The sequence below is a fragment of the Alexandromys fortis genome, unplaced genomic scaffold (assembly GCF_014885135.2).
Source record: "Alexandromys fortis isolate MF-2015 unplaced genomic scaffold, M_Fortis_MF-2015_v1.1 scaffold_212, whole genome shotgun sequence".
Taxonomy (NCBI): domain Eukaryota; kingdom Metazoa; phylum Chordata; class Mammalia; order Rodentia; family Cricetidae; genus Alexandromys; species Alexandromys fortis.
In genome coordinates, this window is record NW_026068091.1 from 1,197,992 (window position 1) to 1,213,161 (window position 15,170).

The 15,170-nt window shown below is 49.8% G+C and overlaps 2 protein-coding genes across 2 annotated transcripts in view; one reads left to right on the forward strand and one right to left on the reverse strand.

Annotated features, from left to right (window-relative positions):
- Ptcra (pre T cell antigen receptor alpha) overlaps nt 1–4,848 on the reverse strand; it is a 9,578-nt gene extending 4,730 nt beyond the window's left edge. Inside the window, exons 1-2 of the mRNA XM_050122722.1 lie at nt 4,720–4,848; nt 562–882 (exon numbers count right to left, since the gene is read on the reverse strand). Of these exons, the coding sequence (XP_049978679.1) occupies nt 562–882; nt 4,720–4,777 (379 nt within the window). The 5' untranslated portion in view covers nt 4,778–4,848. The remainder of the gene's footprint in view (nt 1–561; nt 883–4,719) is intronic.
- Nucleotides 4,849–11,887: 7,039 nt separating this feature from the next.
- CUNH6orf226 (chromosome unknown C6orf226 homolog) lies at nt 11,888–12,857 on the forward strand. The gene has a single exon (XM_050122887.1). The coding sequence runs from the start codon at nt 12,175–12,177 to the stop codon at nt 12,565–12,567; it is 393 nt and encodes a 130-aa protein (XP_049978844.1). The 5' UTR covers nt 11,888–12,174; the 3' UTR covers nt 12,568–12,857.
- The last annotated feature ends 2,313 nt before the right edge of the window (nt 12,858–15,170 follow it).

Genomic DNA, 15,170 nt, shown 5'->3' on the forward strand with positions numbered 1-15,170 from the left:
CTGTCTGCGTGCATGTCTGCAGGCCAGAAGAGGGCAACAGACCTCTTTACAGATGGTTGTGAGCCACCATGTGGTTGCCGGGAATTGAACTCAGGACCTTTGGAAGAGCAGGCAATGCTCTTAACCACTGAGCCATCTCTCCAGTCCGGGGTTTATTCTTTAATTATTGTTTGGTTGTTTAGGGTTTGTTTATGTGTATATGAACTGCTTATAAAAATTATTATATAAAACACATATATATGTACCTATGAATAAGCCATTAAAAGTTATTAATATTTCTTAGCAATCACACATCTAAGCCTGGATTTGCTTTTGTTTTTGTTTTTTTAAAGCTTCATGGAGCCCAAGCAGGCCTTGAACTCACCTGTAGTCAAGGATAGCCTTGATCTTCCTGTCTCTACTTCTCACATTCTGGGATTACAGGTTTAAGAGAAAACCTGAACCATTTATCCCAGCTGTCAGTCCCAGGAATCATGGCCTCAAAACCACTCTACCAGGAGCCAGGGTCTACCCTTACATGTCGTTCATGCCTCATGCCTGGAACCCAGGCTGCATTCCTACCTGACAGCTGGAGGGGGAGCGTGCTCCGGCTCTGGCCCCCCGCCCCAGGCCTGGCATGGCAGACCAAGGGCTCCCAGGCTTCCAGCTCTTCAGAGGGCAGGGAGAGCTGGGCTAGGCTGGTCCAGGTGCCATCCGGTGCTGGGGAGGGCCCATAGGTGAAGGCATCTAGTGCAGTGCCGTTGCCAGCTGAGAACCAGACAGGGCTGTCAAGGCCAGGGGGTGCCGCATCAAGGACCAAGCAGACCACCAGCATCTGCTGCCTCCCATCCACCAGCAGGGTGATAGGTGGAGCCAGAGAAGGAAAGGGGATGCCAGCTATGCCTGCAAGAAAGAGGAATGTCTGTGCTGGCTCCATTGGCTTGTGCCTCCAGACTGGAACTCTCTTGAGTGTTGGAGTTCTGGGTTTCTGTCATCCCATGCTGTCGAATGTCCCATCCCATTGCCGTCCACCGTCATGTTCTTCAATCAACCCTCTGACCTTGAATGTACTAATTTCATTTCCCTTCTATCAAACTCTTCTTTCTTTCTTTCCTTTCTTTTTGGTATCTGTGTGTGTGTGTGTGTGTGTGTGTGTGTGTGTGTGTGTGAATGTGTACATGAAAGTGTATATGTGGTATGTGTGTTTGTATCTGTGCGGGTGTGTAGATATGAAGGCCTATTCGTGCATGGAAGCCAGAGGAGAACATTAGCTGACCGGTTCTATCACATGTCACCTTACTCCCTTAGGGAGAACCCCTGGCACTAGTTCTGCCTCCAGAGAGCCCCAGAGATGCTACTGTCTCCGCCCTCCCCAGTGCTGGGGTGACAGGTGCACCTAGAGTCGGGCACAGGGTTCTACATGGGTGCTGAGAAGATGCACTCAGGTCCTCGTGTTTCTGCACAAGCATTCTGGCCCACAGTCATCTGCACAGCCCCGAGCCAAGCATCTATCCACCCATCCATCCACCCACCCACCACCCATCCATCCATCCATCCATCCATCCATCCACATCCATCCATCCATCCACCCATCCATCCACCCACCCACCACCCATCCACCCATCCATCCATCCATCCACCCATCCATCCATCCACATCCATCCATCCATCCACCCACCCATCCATCCATCCATCCACCCACCCATCCATCCATATCCATCCATCCATCCATCCATCCATCCTCTACCGTTCTGCCCACTGTCTACCCATTTATCCTTTCTGAGCCCTTTCCTATGCGGGGTGCTGTGTATATAACATTGAGGAAATCATTGCCAGGGCTTTTGAGGAACTCCGTCCTGTGGGAAGGGCAGGAGTGTCGTAAACAACTGCTTATAATCCCAAACTGTGCTGACTGAAGAGAGCTGTGCCTCTGGGGAGGAAGGACCCGGAGGGAGAGCAGAGGAAGCTTCAGTATACTTGGAACTTCCGTTCTGGGACAACTCTTTAAGTCTGCTGTAGTTGCCCACGTCTGAAATCCCAGAACTTGGGAGGTTGAGGCAGAAGTGTGGGTGAGTGAGCTGTATATGAGACCGATATCTAAACTAAATTGTTTAAAGTGGGGGAGGGAGGCTGACAAGATGGCTCCCTAGGTAAAGACGTATTGCCAAAGCTGAGTTCAATCCTAGGAGCTCTCATGGTAGAAGAGGAAAAAGTGACCCCCGAAAGCTGTCCTCCGACTGCCACACACACGCATGCACATGTGAAATCTAACACTTAATGTAACCAAAATAAAAGGAGGAAGAGATAAAACCCAGAGGTAGGGTTCTTGTCTTTACCTCATGAAGCCCTGAGTTTGGTTCCAGCACCATGGAGGGATGGAAGAATGAACGAGCAATCGACAGGAATGAACTAGCAATAATATAAGCCAATAAATAAATGGTTAACATTTTACCGGATTTGAATCAGATCTCCCCCCCACACACACACACAAGGTTTCTCTGTAGCTTTGGTGCCTGCCTCCCGTGTGCTGGGATTAAAGGCGTGCACCACCACTGCCCGGTTAAATCAGGTATTTTTTACTTCATTTTGGTTTGATTTTGAGGCGTCCAACTCTGGATCCTCTTGCCTCCACCTCCAGAGGACTGGGATTGGAGGCATCCACACAGCTATGCCATAGCGTCAATGAGTCGAGGGGGCTTAAACTCTACCAATGGAGTTACACTCCCCAGCATGTAGTCTTATTCTGTTTGGGATTTTCTTTTTTTGAGATTTTATTTTTATTATTTATGAGGGTTTGACTGCAAGCATGTCTGTACACCGCGTGCATGCTGTGCTTTCCCAGGTCAGAAGAGAAAGCATCAGATACCTTGCAATCGCAGGGGTCTGATCGAGGATGGTTGTGAGCCACCACATGGGTGCTGGGAATCGAACCCAGGTCCTCTGGAAGAGCAGCCAGTGCTCTTCACTACTCAGTCACCTTTCCAGTCCCCCCTTTTCTTTTTATTTTTAGTTTTATTGAGACTGGGTTTCTCTGTAGTTCTGGCTGTCCTGGAACTCACTCTGCAGACCAGGCTGGCCTTGATCTGCCTACTCTGCCTCCCAAGTGCTGGGATTAAAGGAGTGTGCCACCACCGCCACCACTGCTGCTGCCCCTGCTGCCGTCCTTCTTTCTCTCTCTAAAAAACATTTCGTGTGTGTGTGTGTGTGTGTGTGTGTGTGTGTGTGAGAGAGAGAGAGAGAGAGAGAGAGAGAGAGAGAGAGAGAGAGAGAGAGAGGTGGGGGACCAGACCACTACAACTTGCTTCCCTTCCACAGTGTGAGCCCCAGGGTCCACACTCAGGTTGTCGGGCTGGCACTGAGTGCCTCTGCACGCTGAGCCCTCTCCTCTCACCTTATTACTGTCAGTAAAGATGACCCATTCAGTATAGAATTGAAGGTTATTTTTAAATAGGATTTTTAAAAAATATAAATACGATTTCAAATGTTAATAGCTGAAAATAAATTCACATTATGAACTCTGTGTGGCCAAGATAAAGAAATGGCCCAGGGTGCCAGAGAGCCTCATGGAAGTGAGGAGGCCAAATAACTGGACTAGGGACACCAAGATGTCCAGTCAGCTTTGGACTTGAGCCTCAATCACCACGAATCTCATAATCTTCTTTGCCTTGGAAAGTCTCTATCTTCTGACCCAGGAGATCAAGCCTAGGACAAGGCTTCAGACAGAGCTGAGGTTAGCCCCTGTCTCAACCCCTTAATTGACTGAGAGTCAAATGTCCTGACAATATAATGACCAATTGAATCTTTGTGAAGAATATAGATAATATAATGCTTTGCTAAGCAAGTTTTGAAATTGTTATTTATATTAATATTGATATTACTAGAGCCTGGCAAACAAAAGAATAAAAGGAAGCCAGGAGTGAACCCCAGGAGCCCTTCAGGAGCCCTTCAGCCTCCTGAGCTGACCCAACTTACACCTCCACTATGAAGTCCCCCAGATTTTTCATTCTTACCCCCAAGTGTTTCCTTCCCAGAGCTCAGGCCTTCCGCTACACCTTCTCTCAAGTCCCCATGACACACTAGAATGAATTTAGATCAAGTAGACCCCCTGACTCAAAAGTCCAAGGCCTTCCCCCACCATGTACGTCCATGACAGAAGGACTGGAATTCTCTGGCCTTGCTCCTTGGATAGCTGGAGCTAAATGCTTGGCAAGTCAATGACGCCTTGGGGCCTCACGTGGGCTGGAAGTGAACTTGAGACACCCTTGTCCTTGTTGGAAGAGGGTGCTGTGAGGCCAGGAAGGACAGCCTAGGAGCTCACAGTATTGTCCACAGTGTGTCACCCTCTATCACACAACACGGCCCTGGCTCCATGAATCTCCAGCTTCCATGGGTTCCCATCCAGCTTGATCTTTTTCTCTTTTATGATTCAGTTCTGGGACTGAGCTCAGCCCTCATGCAGGACAGCAAGGCAAATGCTCTTCCACTGAGCGATAACCACAGTCCTCTTTTGACCCTTGAACTTGGGTTCTCCCGTCTCAGCCTTCTGACTAGCGGGGCTACAGGCCTACACCACCAGGCTGGGGATGCTTCCAAGAGGGACAACGGGCCCTACTGACTCCATCTGGAGGACAAGAAGTCTCAGAACCAGGTGGCCATGGATCCCATCATCACTGTAGAGGCTCAACTGGTCCCAGGGGATGGGACCAGTGGCAGCCAAAGAGGGAGGCAAGAGGGACTTACCTGTGGGCAGGGTCTGACCCCTGAGGACCAGGAAAAGCAGCAACCATATCCTAGCCATGACCCACTCAAGAAGAGGCCTGACTCAGCTGCAGTCCTGAGGTGTGGGCTTGGGGAGGAGGCTGCCTAGACTCCCTCCCAGGCCACAGGCCCAGCTGCAGCCCTGAGGTGTGGGCTGGGGGAGGAGGCTGCCTAGACTTCCCTCCCACAGGGCCAGCTGTGCCTCAGCTGCTCTGCCACGGCTCCCTACCCTCTAGTTGCCAGGCCTCTCTAGAGAGGAGGGGTGTCAGGGAACTCAGATGCCACTCCCATCTCCGGAGCTGGGTGCCCACCCTAGGGAGATGGCGGGATCTCCACACAGAACAGCTCCATGTCAACCTTCAGCTGCTTCAGTTCCCAGAGGAGGCAACTGAGCCTCAGATTGAGTGCTCTGCTCAAGGTCACAGCTGGCAAAGCCAAGGTTGAACTTTTTATTTTATTTATTATTATTTTCTACTTTATGTGTGTGGGTGTTTTGCCAGTATATGTCAATGTGCAATGTATGTGCCTGAAACCCAAGAGAGATAGAGGCAGGTAGATAGATCTCTGTGACTTTGAGTGCAAAGTGAGCTCCAGGACAGCCAAGGCTACATAGAGAGCTCCTGATTCAAACATGCACGGTGCATGCGCGCGCGCGCGCACACACACACACACACACACACACACACACACACACACACACACTGTTTTTAATTGTGCGTATGATCCCTGGAGCTGGAGTTACAGAGGCTGTGAGTCACCTGACGTTCAGGTCCTCTGTGAGAGCAATATGTGTTCTTAATTGCTGAATCATCTCCCCAGTCCCCGTTTTGTTCTTTTGAGGCAGGGTCTCATGTAATCCAGATGGCCTCGAGTTGGCCATGAGACCAAGGATGGTCCTCCTGTCTCTATCTCCCAAGTGCTGTGTTACTTCCTTAATGTATTTACTTATTCTTTGGCAACTTTATTCATGAGTCCACCCCGAATTCCCCCTTTCCACCCTCCTGCACATCCCCCCAAGCTGTCCTCCTATAATCTTTATAACTTTTATGGGGGCCCAGAGTCCAGGTAGCAGTGCTTGGGGGAAGGAACGTTGACTAATCTTGTCGGAACCGTGTGCAGTAGGCACGGCTATAGTGAGTCTGTGAGTGCAAGGCCGTCTTATGTCTAGAAGACAGCGACTCCCTCAGCATTCCTCCCCGGGCTCTGACTCCTGTGTTCTCTCCTCCCGGGGCTCCGGCTCTCATGTTCACAGGTCCTCTGATCCCCCCATGTTCTGTCTCTCATGTTCTTTTTCTTCCGTGATGTTCCGTGAACCTGGTGGCGAGGTAGGGGGTGGGCGGCAGGTTGGGGGTTATGGGAATGAGGTAGATGTTCCATTTGGAGCTGAGCATTCAACAAGTCACTCTTCGGGACCTGTTCTGAGTCTCTGGCCAAGGTTGAGGGCAGAGACAGGGTTTCACTGTTTAGCCTTGCCTGGCCTGAAGTGCTTTTTTATTTATTTATTTATTTATTTATTTATTTATTTATTTATTTTATTTATTTATTTATTTATTTTGAGACAGAGTTTCTCTGTAGCTTTGGAGCCTATCCTGGAACTAGCTCTTTTAGACCAGGCTGGCCTCGAACTCACAGAGATCTGCCTGCGTCTGCCTGCCGAGTGCTGGGTTTAAATCTCTGCACCCCATGCCTAGCTGTAGTTACTTTTGACATGGGGACTTGCTGTGTTGCCCGGCACCCCATGGCCTCAAATAGTCTGAGCAGGAGGCGGGGAAAGCACTTGCTTGTCATCCGTGAAGTCCTGGGTTCCACCCCAGCCTGCACACGCCAGGTAAGGGGGAGTGCAGGAAATCACAGCTCTGAAGTAGAGGCAGAAGCTTCAGTTCAAGGTCATCCTCATTTACAAAGAGGAATCTGAGACCAGACTGAGGTCTCAAAAAACCAGCAAACAAAAACAAATTCTGGTCCTCCAGAGGAGTAGCAAATGCTCTTAGCCACCAAACCATCTCTCTAGCCTTTTTTTTTTTTTTCTTTTATGGTTTTGAGACAGGATCTCAAGGTATTGCCCAAGATGGACCCCACCCTCCATCCTCTTGCTTTAAACCACCCAAGTGCTGGGATTGCAGGCCCCCTTGCAACCATGCCCAGCCCATTTCCTAGGTCTAGATAGCACACCTAAAGGGTTGGATATGAGGTATCTAATTACAGTGTGATGGGGTATTCACCAGAGAAGACTGCTCACCATGGGTTTGAGCCAATAGAAAGTCTTTATTTTTGGTTGTAAGCCTAGCCTTTAACAACTGAGCCATCTCTCCAGCCCTAAGGAAATTTCCAGGAATCCACATGGATGACTCCTAGCAATAGTGGAGAGGGTGTCTGAACTGGCCTTTTCCTGTAATCAGATTGGTGACTACCTTAGTTGTCATCATAGAACCTTCATCCAGTAACTGATGGAAGCAGATGCAGAGATCCAAGGCTAAGCAATGGGCCCAAGCTCCTGGGGTCAGGAAGAGGAGAGGGAGGAGCAATACGAGCAAGGGGGCCTTTAATTCCAGCACTCAGGGAGGCAGAGGCAGGCAGATCTCTGTAAGTTCAAGGCCAACCTGGTCTAAAAAGTGAATTCCAGGACAGCTAGGACTGTTACATAGAGAAACCCTGTCTCTAAAAACCAAAAATAAATAAATAAATAAATAAATAAATGAAAGATCATGAAGGGGAAACCTGCAGAGACAGCTGACAGGAGCTAGTGGGAGCTCAAGGACTCTGGACCCACAGCTGGAGAGCCTGCATGGGACCGAACTGGGCCCTCTGCATGTGGGTGACAGTTGTGTGACTCGGTCTGTCAGTGGGGCACCTGGAGTGGGACCAGGATCTGTCCCTGGTGCATGAGCTAGCTTGTTACAGCCCATCCCTATGGTGGGATGCCCTGCTCAGCCTTGATGCAGGAAGGAGGAACTTGGTCCTGCCTCAACTAGATTTGCCAGACTTTGTTGACTCCCCATGGGAGGCCTTACCCTTTCTAAGGAATGGTTGGGGGGTTGGGAGGGAGATATGGGGGTAAAGGGAGGAGGGGAAGGAGGGGGAACTATGGTTGGTATGTAAGATGAGGGAAAAAAAATTAAAAAGAAAAAAAATCTTTATTAGCTGACCAGCAACTATACCGGGTGTTCGGGATCCCGGTGTAATGGTGAGCCTTTCTCAGGGGAGCTTCTCAGCACAAAAACCATGTCCTGGGCTGACACACTTCAGTTGACGGGAACAGTTGGCCAGAACTGCAGAAGTCAAGAAGCAAAGTCAGTACATTTTGAGACTTTTTCAGAACTATGGACTTGAACAGGTTAGGTCTTTGTTTTCATTTTGGCAGGTGCTGTCTACATGCTGAGCTTTACCATGGCACTTCCAACATGGAGTCAGTCTGGAGACCTGAGGTCTGGCACCCTGTTACAACAGTTTTGTTGCATATATCTAGTGTTTGGTAACATGGAGAATAAAGGCCTTGATTATTTAGAAAGGGAGTGGCGGCACCCCTTTAAACTCCGGCAGAGGCAGGTGGCTCTCTGTGAGTTGGAGGCCAGCCTTGTCTACGAAGTGAGTTCTAGTACAGCCAGGGCCACACAGAGAAACCCTCTATCCATTATTTTTTTTAAAAAAAAAAAAAAAAAAAAGAAAGACAGCAAAGAAGGCTGTCATGTAGCCCAGGCCAGCCTTGAACTCTGACTCACGAGCCACCACCTCCAGAATGCTGATGCCTTCCCTCTTTTTTCAAACCTACAGTTTTTTGTTGTTTTTTAGGGACCAGTAAGTGGATTTTAAGCCTAGAAAGCCCGCCCCTGCTAGAGAATGTATTTCTTCTCAGTTCTGCTCTCTACTGGAGCTGAGCACAGGCGAGGTCGTGCTACCTCAGTAGGTCAGAGGGCTCCAGGCAAGCCATGACTGCCCAGCCTCAAAGAAGGAAAGGAAAACGATGGTTTTTATTGGAGAGGGCTTAGTGCAATCGCACCCACTCCGCCTTCTCTCCCCGGAGGGAGCTCATTTTGAGGTGTGTTAAGTACACAGGTTTTCCAAAGAACTAATTAATTACCCCAAATTACTTGCTGAATAGCCCTTCCTGCCCCTTGAGGCTCCTTATTACAGTTTGATGTCTCTTCTGCGTGTGGCTTTATTTCTTCCTCGCCTTTATTCTTGCGCCAGCCTCACCCCACCTTTGTCATTGTGCCTCAAGGGCAGTTTTAATGGCCACTTGCCTGCCCTCTCCTGGCTCTGTGCAGGGAGGGACCCAAGGGCAGCCTTGGGTGCTGTGGGTTCCACGTGTTCCCAGGCCATGCTGTGCCCAGGTGCAGCTGCGGTGGCTTCCCGCCTGGGAGTGGGAGGAGGGGAGGCAGGTGTCCTTAACGACTCTGTCTCTGCGTTCTCCAGACTGGGGGAAGTGCTGGCCCAGGCTCTGTGACCACAGTGCAGATGGGAGAGGGCCCTGGGGACACCTTTAGGGGACTGAAGCGGGGGTGGGGTGGGGGACATTCGCAGCCCTAGCGCTGCTGGCGACCCCGCACACAGCCCAGCTCCTGAATCCCTCTTGGACCTGCTTTCCCTGCCTATCCTCACATCTTTCCTCTCTCTTGAAGCCCCAGAAGCAATCCCTGCTCCCACAATCTTGCTGTTCTTAAGAACTTTGCCCAGGGCAAATAAGGATGCCCGGATACACTGGCCTGAGCCTGTCACTTGCAGGTTGGCCTGGAGACCCAGGCAGCTCACAAACCCAGCTGAGGAGCCCCAGGCTGAGGAAAACCAAGTTACATCATTGAGGGTATTTATTCTAGCAAGCCGCCAAGGGCCTTGGGTGTGCTAGGCAACCCCACTACCTGTCTTTGGCTTCCACATGACCAGATGACAGTAACGTTGCCCAGACTGGGAGTCCGGCGCGACTGACCGGTCCAGCAACTCCGATCGTCAGAGCAAGGCAAGGATGCTGGCAGCCCTCCCCTTGCCTCTTTTCCTTTCCTTCCTTCTCTCTTTTGGGGGATGTGTGTGTGTGTGTGACATAAATAAATAGAACACACATGAATGAGTCAGATGTCCACCCTCACCCTCCACCTTGTTTGACATAGGTCTCTCTTGTTGTCTGCCTTTATCACTCCAGGTTAGTTCCACAGGCTTCCATGATTCTACTGTTTCCACCTCCCATGTTGCCTAGGGTCACTAGGAATCTAGACACATGCTACCATACACCCAACTTTTTAAAAAAGGCTTATTTACTATGTATAGTGTTCTGCCTGCAGGCCAGAAGAGGGCACCAGATCTCATCATAGATGGCTGTGAGCTACCATATGGTTGTGGGAATTGAACTCAGGACCTCTGGATGAGCAGGCAATGCCCTTAACCTCTGAGCCATCTCTCCAGTCCCCATATCCAATTTGTAGGAAGGTCTAGGGATTCGAAGTCGGGTCCTCATGCTTGCTGGGCAATGCTCTAACTACTGAGCCATCTCTTCAGCCTTCTCCCCTCCCTTCCCTTCTCTTCTTTTTCCCTCCCTCCCCCCCTCCACTGCCCCCCTCCACTTGAGACATATTGCTGTGTTGCCCAGGCTGGCCTTAGACTACTATTCTCCTGCCTCAACCTCCCCATGTGCTAGGATTACAAGCATGAGCCACCCACATGTGGCTCACCTCTACCTACCTTCCTTCCTTTCTTTCTTTCTTTCTTTCTTTCTTTCTTTCTTTCTTTCTTGCTTGCTTGCTTGCTTGCTTTCCGAGACATGGTTTGTCTGTGTAGCTTTGGAGCTTGTCCTAGAACTTGCTCTGTAGCCCAGGGTGGCCTCAAACTCAAGAAATCCACCTGCCTCTACCTTCCAAGTGCTGGGATTAAAGGCATGTGCCACTATTCCCCTGCTCACCTCTACATTTTTTTATTGATTTTTATTACGCTATACATTTTTCTCTGCTTCCCTCGCTGCCTCTCCCCTCCCCTTCAACCCTCCTCCAAGGTCCCCATGCTCCCAATTTACTGAGGAGATCTTGACTTTTTCTACTTCCCATGTAGATTAAATCTATGTAAGTCTTTCTTAGTGTCCTCATTGTTGTCTAAGTTCTCTAGGATTGAGACTTGTAGGCTGGTTTTCTTTGATTGATTTATTTATTATGTATACAATATTCTGCCTGAATGTATGCCTGCAGGACAGAAGAAGGCACAAGATCTCATTATAGATGGTTGTAAGCTACCATATTGTTGCTGGAAATTGAACTCAGGTCCTCTGGAAGAGCAGCCAGTGCTCTTAACTGCTGATCCATCTCTCCAGCCCCGTTTGAGTACCCATCCTGAATTCCTTCAGTGAAGAACAGCAATGTAGAAGTGTAAACTGAATAAACCTTTTCCTGCCCAACCTGCTTTTTGGTCATGGTGTTTCATTGCAGCAATAGAAGCCCCAATTAAGACACGGGATCCCCAGAGCAAACTGGCTGAAGAGACTAGCCATATCGGCAAGCTCTAGGTTTGTTTGAGAGGCTCTACATCATTAACTAAGGCAGAAGAACGGTAGAGAATGACTCTGATATCCACCTCCACACGCATGTACATTGTGTGTCCTCACCCTAATATCCACCTCCACACGCATGTACATTGTGTGTCCTCACACCACACACACATTGAAAAAAAAATCAAGACTATCTCGTGATATCTTGTAAGTTCAAGGATAGCCTTGACTACATGAGACCTTGAAAAAAACCATGGGACTGGGGATAAAGTTGCACAATCCTACCTGCTGAGTCATCTCAGCCTCCTGTTGGCCTCATAGGTTGCTTAAGGTGAGGGTAGTCAGACTGTGTCCTTTTTAAATTCCGCCAGTTATGTGTTACTGATTTCTGGGGGTGCCAGACTAAGCTGTTTATTATTTATTAACCTCTTTCAGTATAGCCCAGGCTGGCTCCACAGCCTGGGCATATGGTGTTACAGGCCACGGCATCCCTGTTCAGACTAGCTTTGATGACTTTAGAAACCTTATCATCAGAGCCAGGACTCTCACTGTGTGAGTCCTTGTCTCAATACCAAAACAGGCAACAAATACCCAAGCAACAGCAAAAAACAAACCAACCAACCCGTGGGATTTGATCCTTAGAACCACAATTACCAAGAGAAGCATGAAGAGAGAGCACGCGGTTGGGAGCTGCAGACAGAATCACAGCCTGGACCACTGACTGAGGCCCAGTCTCAAATACAAACACTCAGCAGGTCCAGCTGCAGCCTGTGCACGCGCCTCTGCCTGTGCAGAAGGGAAGTGTGATTTTATCTTTCCCTTCCTTCCTTCTTTCCTTCCTAGCATATACTCCTGGGATGTGAGCTGGGGGTTAATTGAGTCTGCAGCTTCGGCAGGAACAGCTCGGGTTCTGGGATCTAACCTGGGCTAGACCTTTTGGTACGGTCTGAGGTCCCCCCCCCTTTTTCGCGAACATGGTTGCTCCCACATCGCACGGAAGTGCTTGTGGTCTGGTCCCGAGGTTGAACTGGTGGCGGGACATGGAGCTGCAGGGTCCTGTCGGCAGCCCTAGCAGAGCACCGGCTTCCGCCGAACCGGCTCAGACCTTGGTGACCCTGGCGCAGCTCCTGCAGCTGGTCCAGGAGGGCCAGGAGCTGCCGGGTCTGGAGAAACGCCACATCACTGCCACCCACGGCGAACCGACGGCGTCGCTGCTTCCGCGGAGGCCCAAGCCCTGGGAGGAAGCTAGCTCGGCCGCATCGCCCCGCACCACCAACCTAGATTCGTGCACGCAGTCCCCGACCGTGGGGGTACCGGCCCCGGGCAGCCCAGCGGCCCAGCGTGCCGGAGACCCAGCGGATTCCTGAGCTCCAGGGCTTTCGGAGCCGAGATCCGGAGGGCACGACTGGCTCCTGCACGAACTTGAGGATCTGGACAGCTGCCTCCTTTACTCATCTTTCTGTTCCTGCTCTGACCTGTCTCAGCCGGACCCAGTCTTCCCGGGAGACTGAATGCTGCCTAGGAATTTTGGTTTGGACGCTGAATCTCAACTGCATACCATGTTCTGTGTAATTGAAACAAGTCTGTTTTACCACCTGCTCACTGTAACGGGCCACCTTCAGATGGTACTGATAAAGTAAACCAGTGAGCCAAGTCATTTCTAATGTTGGGCTTTATGATAGAACTCGGTTTTCTTTTCTTTTTTTTTTAATATTTATTTATTATGTACACAATATTCTGTCTGTATGCCTGCAGACCAGAAGAGGGCACTAGGCCTCATTACAGATGGTTGTAAGCCACTATGTGGTTGCTGGGAATTGAACTCAGGACCTTTGGAAGAGCAGGCAATGCTCTTAACTGCTGAGCCATCTCTCCAGCCTCCAGAACTCGGTTTTCGAAATGACGTAAGTGAAATTCATATTTTTTGAGACACGGTTTCTGTGTAGCCCTCGCTATCCTAGACCAGCCTGGCCTCCTGAGTGCTGAGATTAAAGGGGTGTGCCGTCACCCCCACCCGGGCCCCCCTACTCAAAACTGAGCGACAACAAATCCTAGAAATCCTGGGTCATAATCAAGCTCTGGCTTGGCAGCAGGAACCTTACCTACTGAGCCATCGCCAAAGTTACAATTAGAGTTGTCAACTGCCTTGTGGGTGCAGGAAGGACAGCGTCAACGCTCTCTACCAGAGCAGAGTGGTAGGTCAGATGCTGGAGCTGGCTGAGGTCTTAGCCACTGACTGACTCATGCTCAGGCTCCCTGAAATCGTGTTTGAGAAGGGTCTCTCCACACAGCAATGATTGGCCTCAAACTCACTCTTGTAGACCAGGCTCTGCCTCCTGAGTGCTGGGATTAGGGGTATGCATCAGCACACCGGGCTTCCAAGCAGTCTTTTTGTTTTTATGAAACAGGGTTGTCTCTGTAGTGTTGGAGCCTGTCCTGGAACTCACTCTGTAGACCAGGCTGGCCTTGAACTTGGAAATCCACCTGTCTCTACTTCCCAGTTGCCACCACTGCCCAGCCCAAGCAGTTTGATTTCAAACAGGCCCGGTGGCTCACTACATTCTCCACTGGCAGCACGGTAGAGCCACGAAGTGTATCCATGGTTTACTTATGACTAAATAAATGACTAAAACAGCAGGGGCAATGAGTCACAGGGACCATCACTTGTTGACAGTCTCACCATGGTTGGCCTGAAATCTAGGCAGCCTTAAAGATCCATCCACTTGACAAGCACCACCACTCTTCGCGTTTTAGACAGGGTTTCTCTGTGTAACCCTAGCTGTTCTGAAACTTGCTCTTGTAGACCCACCTGCCTCTGCTGGGATTAAAGGTGTGAGCCACCACCGCCCAGCTCCACCCATGGCTCTAAAATAGGTTAGGCTACTCTGGGATGGGAGCACTTACTTTCGTAGAGGACATGGAGTGATCCCCAGCACCAGGGGACCAGACACTTACTGGTTGCTTTGGGTGGCACTCAAGGTATATATTCACACACAATAAACCTTAAAAGTCTTTTAATTATTTTAAAAATTTGCTTTAAATTCTGAGCAAGGCAGACATTTGGGAAGATACTAGCTCCACCTTGTAGGCCAGAAAAAAAAACCATGCTCCCTTTGCGTAGATCTCGGCCTCACAAAGTAAGCGAGCACTTCATGTGTTCCCTCAAATAGTATGGCACGCATGAGCATCTCCATGACTGCAATGCATTTTTGGTTACATCTCCCAGTGCTCTACAGTAGCAGAATTACATTGACCTCTGGCAGATTCTGGGACCCACTGACCTTGTAACCAGCATGCATTGAGGCGCGGTTAAAATGTTTTCCTCTTTCTAACTCAGTTTCACAGTGAGGTTCCAGGAAAGCCCAAGGGAAGCAACTGTTAAGAATGTGAAGCCCTGTGTGGGTTGTAAGGAAAGGCTGATGAGGAGGTTGGTTTATGTGTCCTTGAGCTGAGGGAGCACTACTGCCTCTGCTCCCAAGCACTGGGATTAAAGGGCTACCCACCAGGCCCAGTTCAGCAAGGCTAAACCTCAATCTTCTCTAAACAGAATGCTCACTCATATGCATCCTCATAGAAGAGGCCCGGTGCCAAGAGGGTGTCACCACCACCGAGTTCCAGCACAGTGGGAGTGTGTGTATGTGTCTTCGTAGCATAGAGAACCCGTCTTAAACTGGTCAGGGCACAAATGCCGTCACTGTCTCAGGGACAGGCAAGCCTGACCAAAGCTGACACTGAAGTTGCAAAATGGCCTCCCAGCACAGACTAAGCAAAGCTTTCGCTACCTTCCTAACTGCATTTCCGTCTAAGGTGTAAGTTCCCAGGCTGGGGGCGCATTAGGAGGATGAGGCAGGATTGCTATGGAGTTTAAGGTAAGCCGGGTTTACACAGTGAGACCCTGTCCTAAACAAAGCCACTGGCGCTGACAAAAACACAATACAAGTAAGAAACAAGACTTTTTTTTTTTTTTTTT

Coding starts and splice junctions, on each gene's coding strand:
- CUNH6orf226 (XM_050122887.1), top strand. CDS start 12,175: ATGGTTGCTCCCACATCGCACGGAAGTGCTTGTGGTCTGGTCCCGAGG.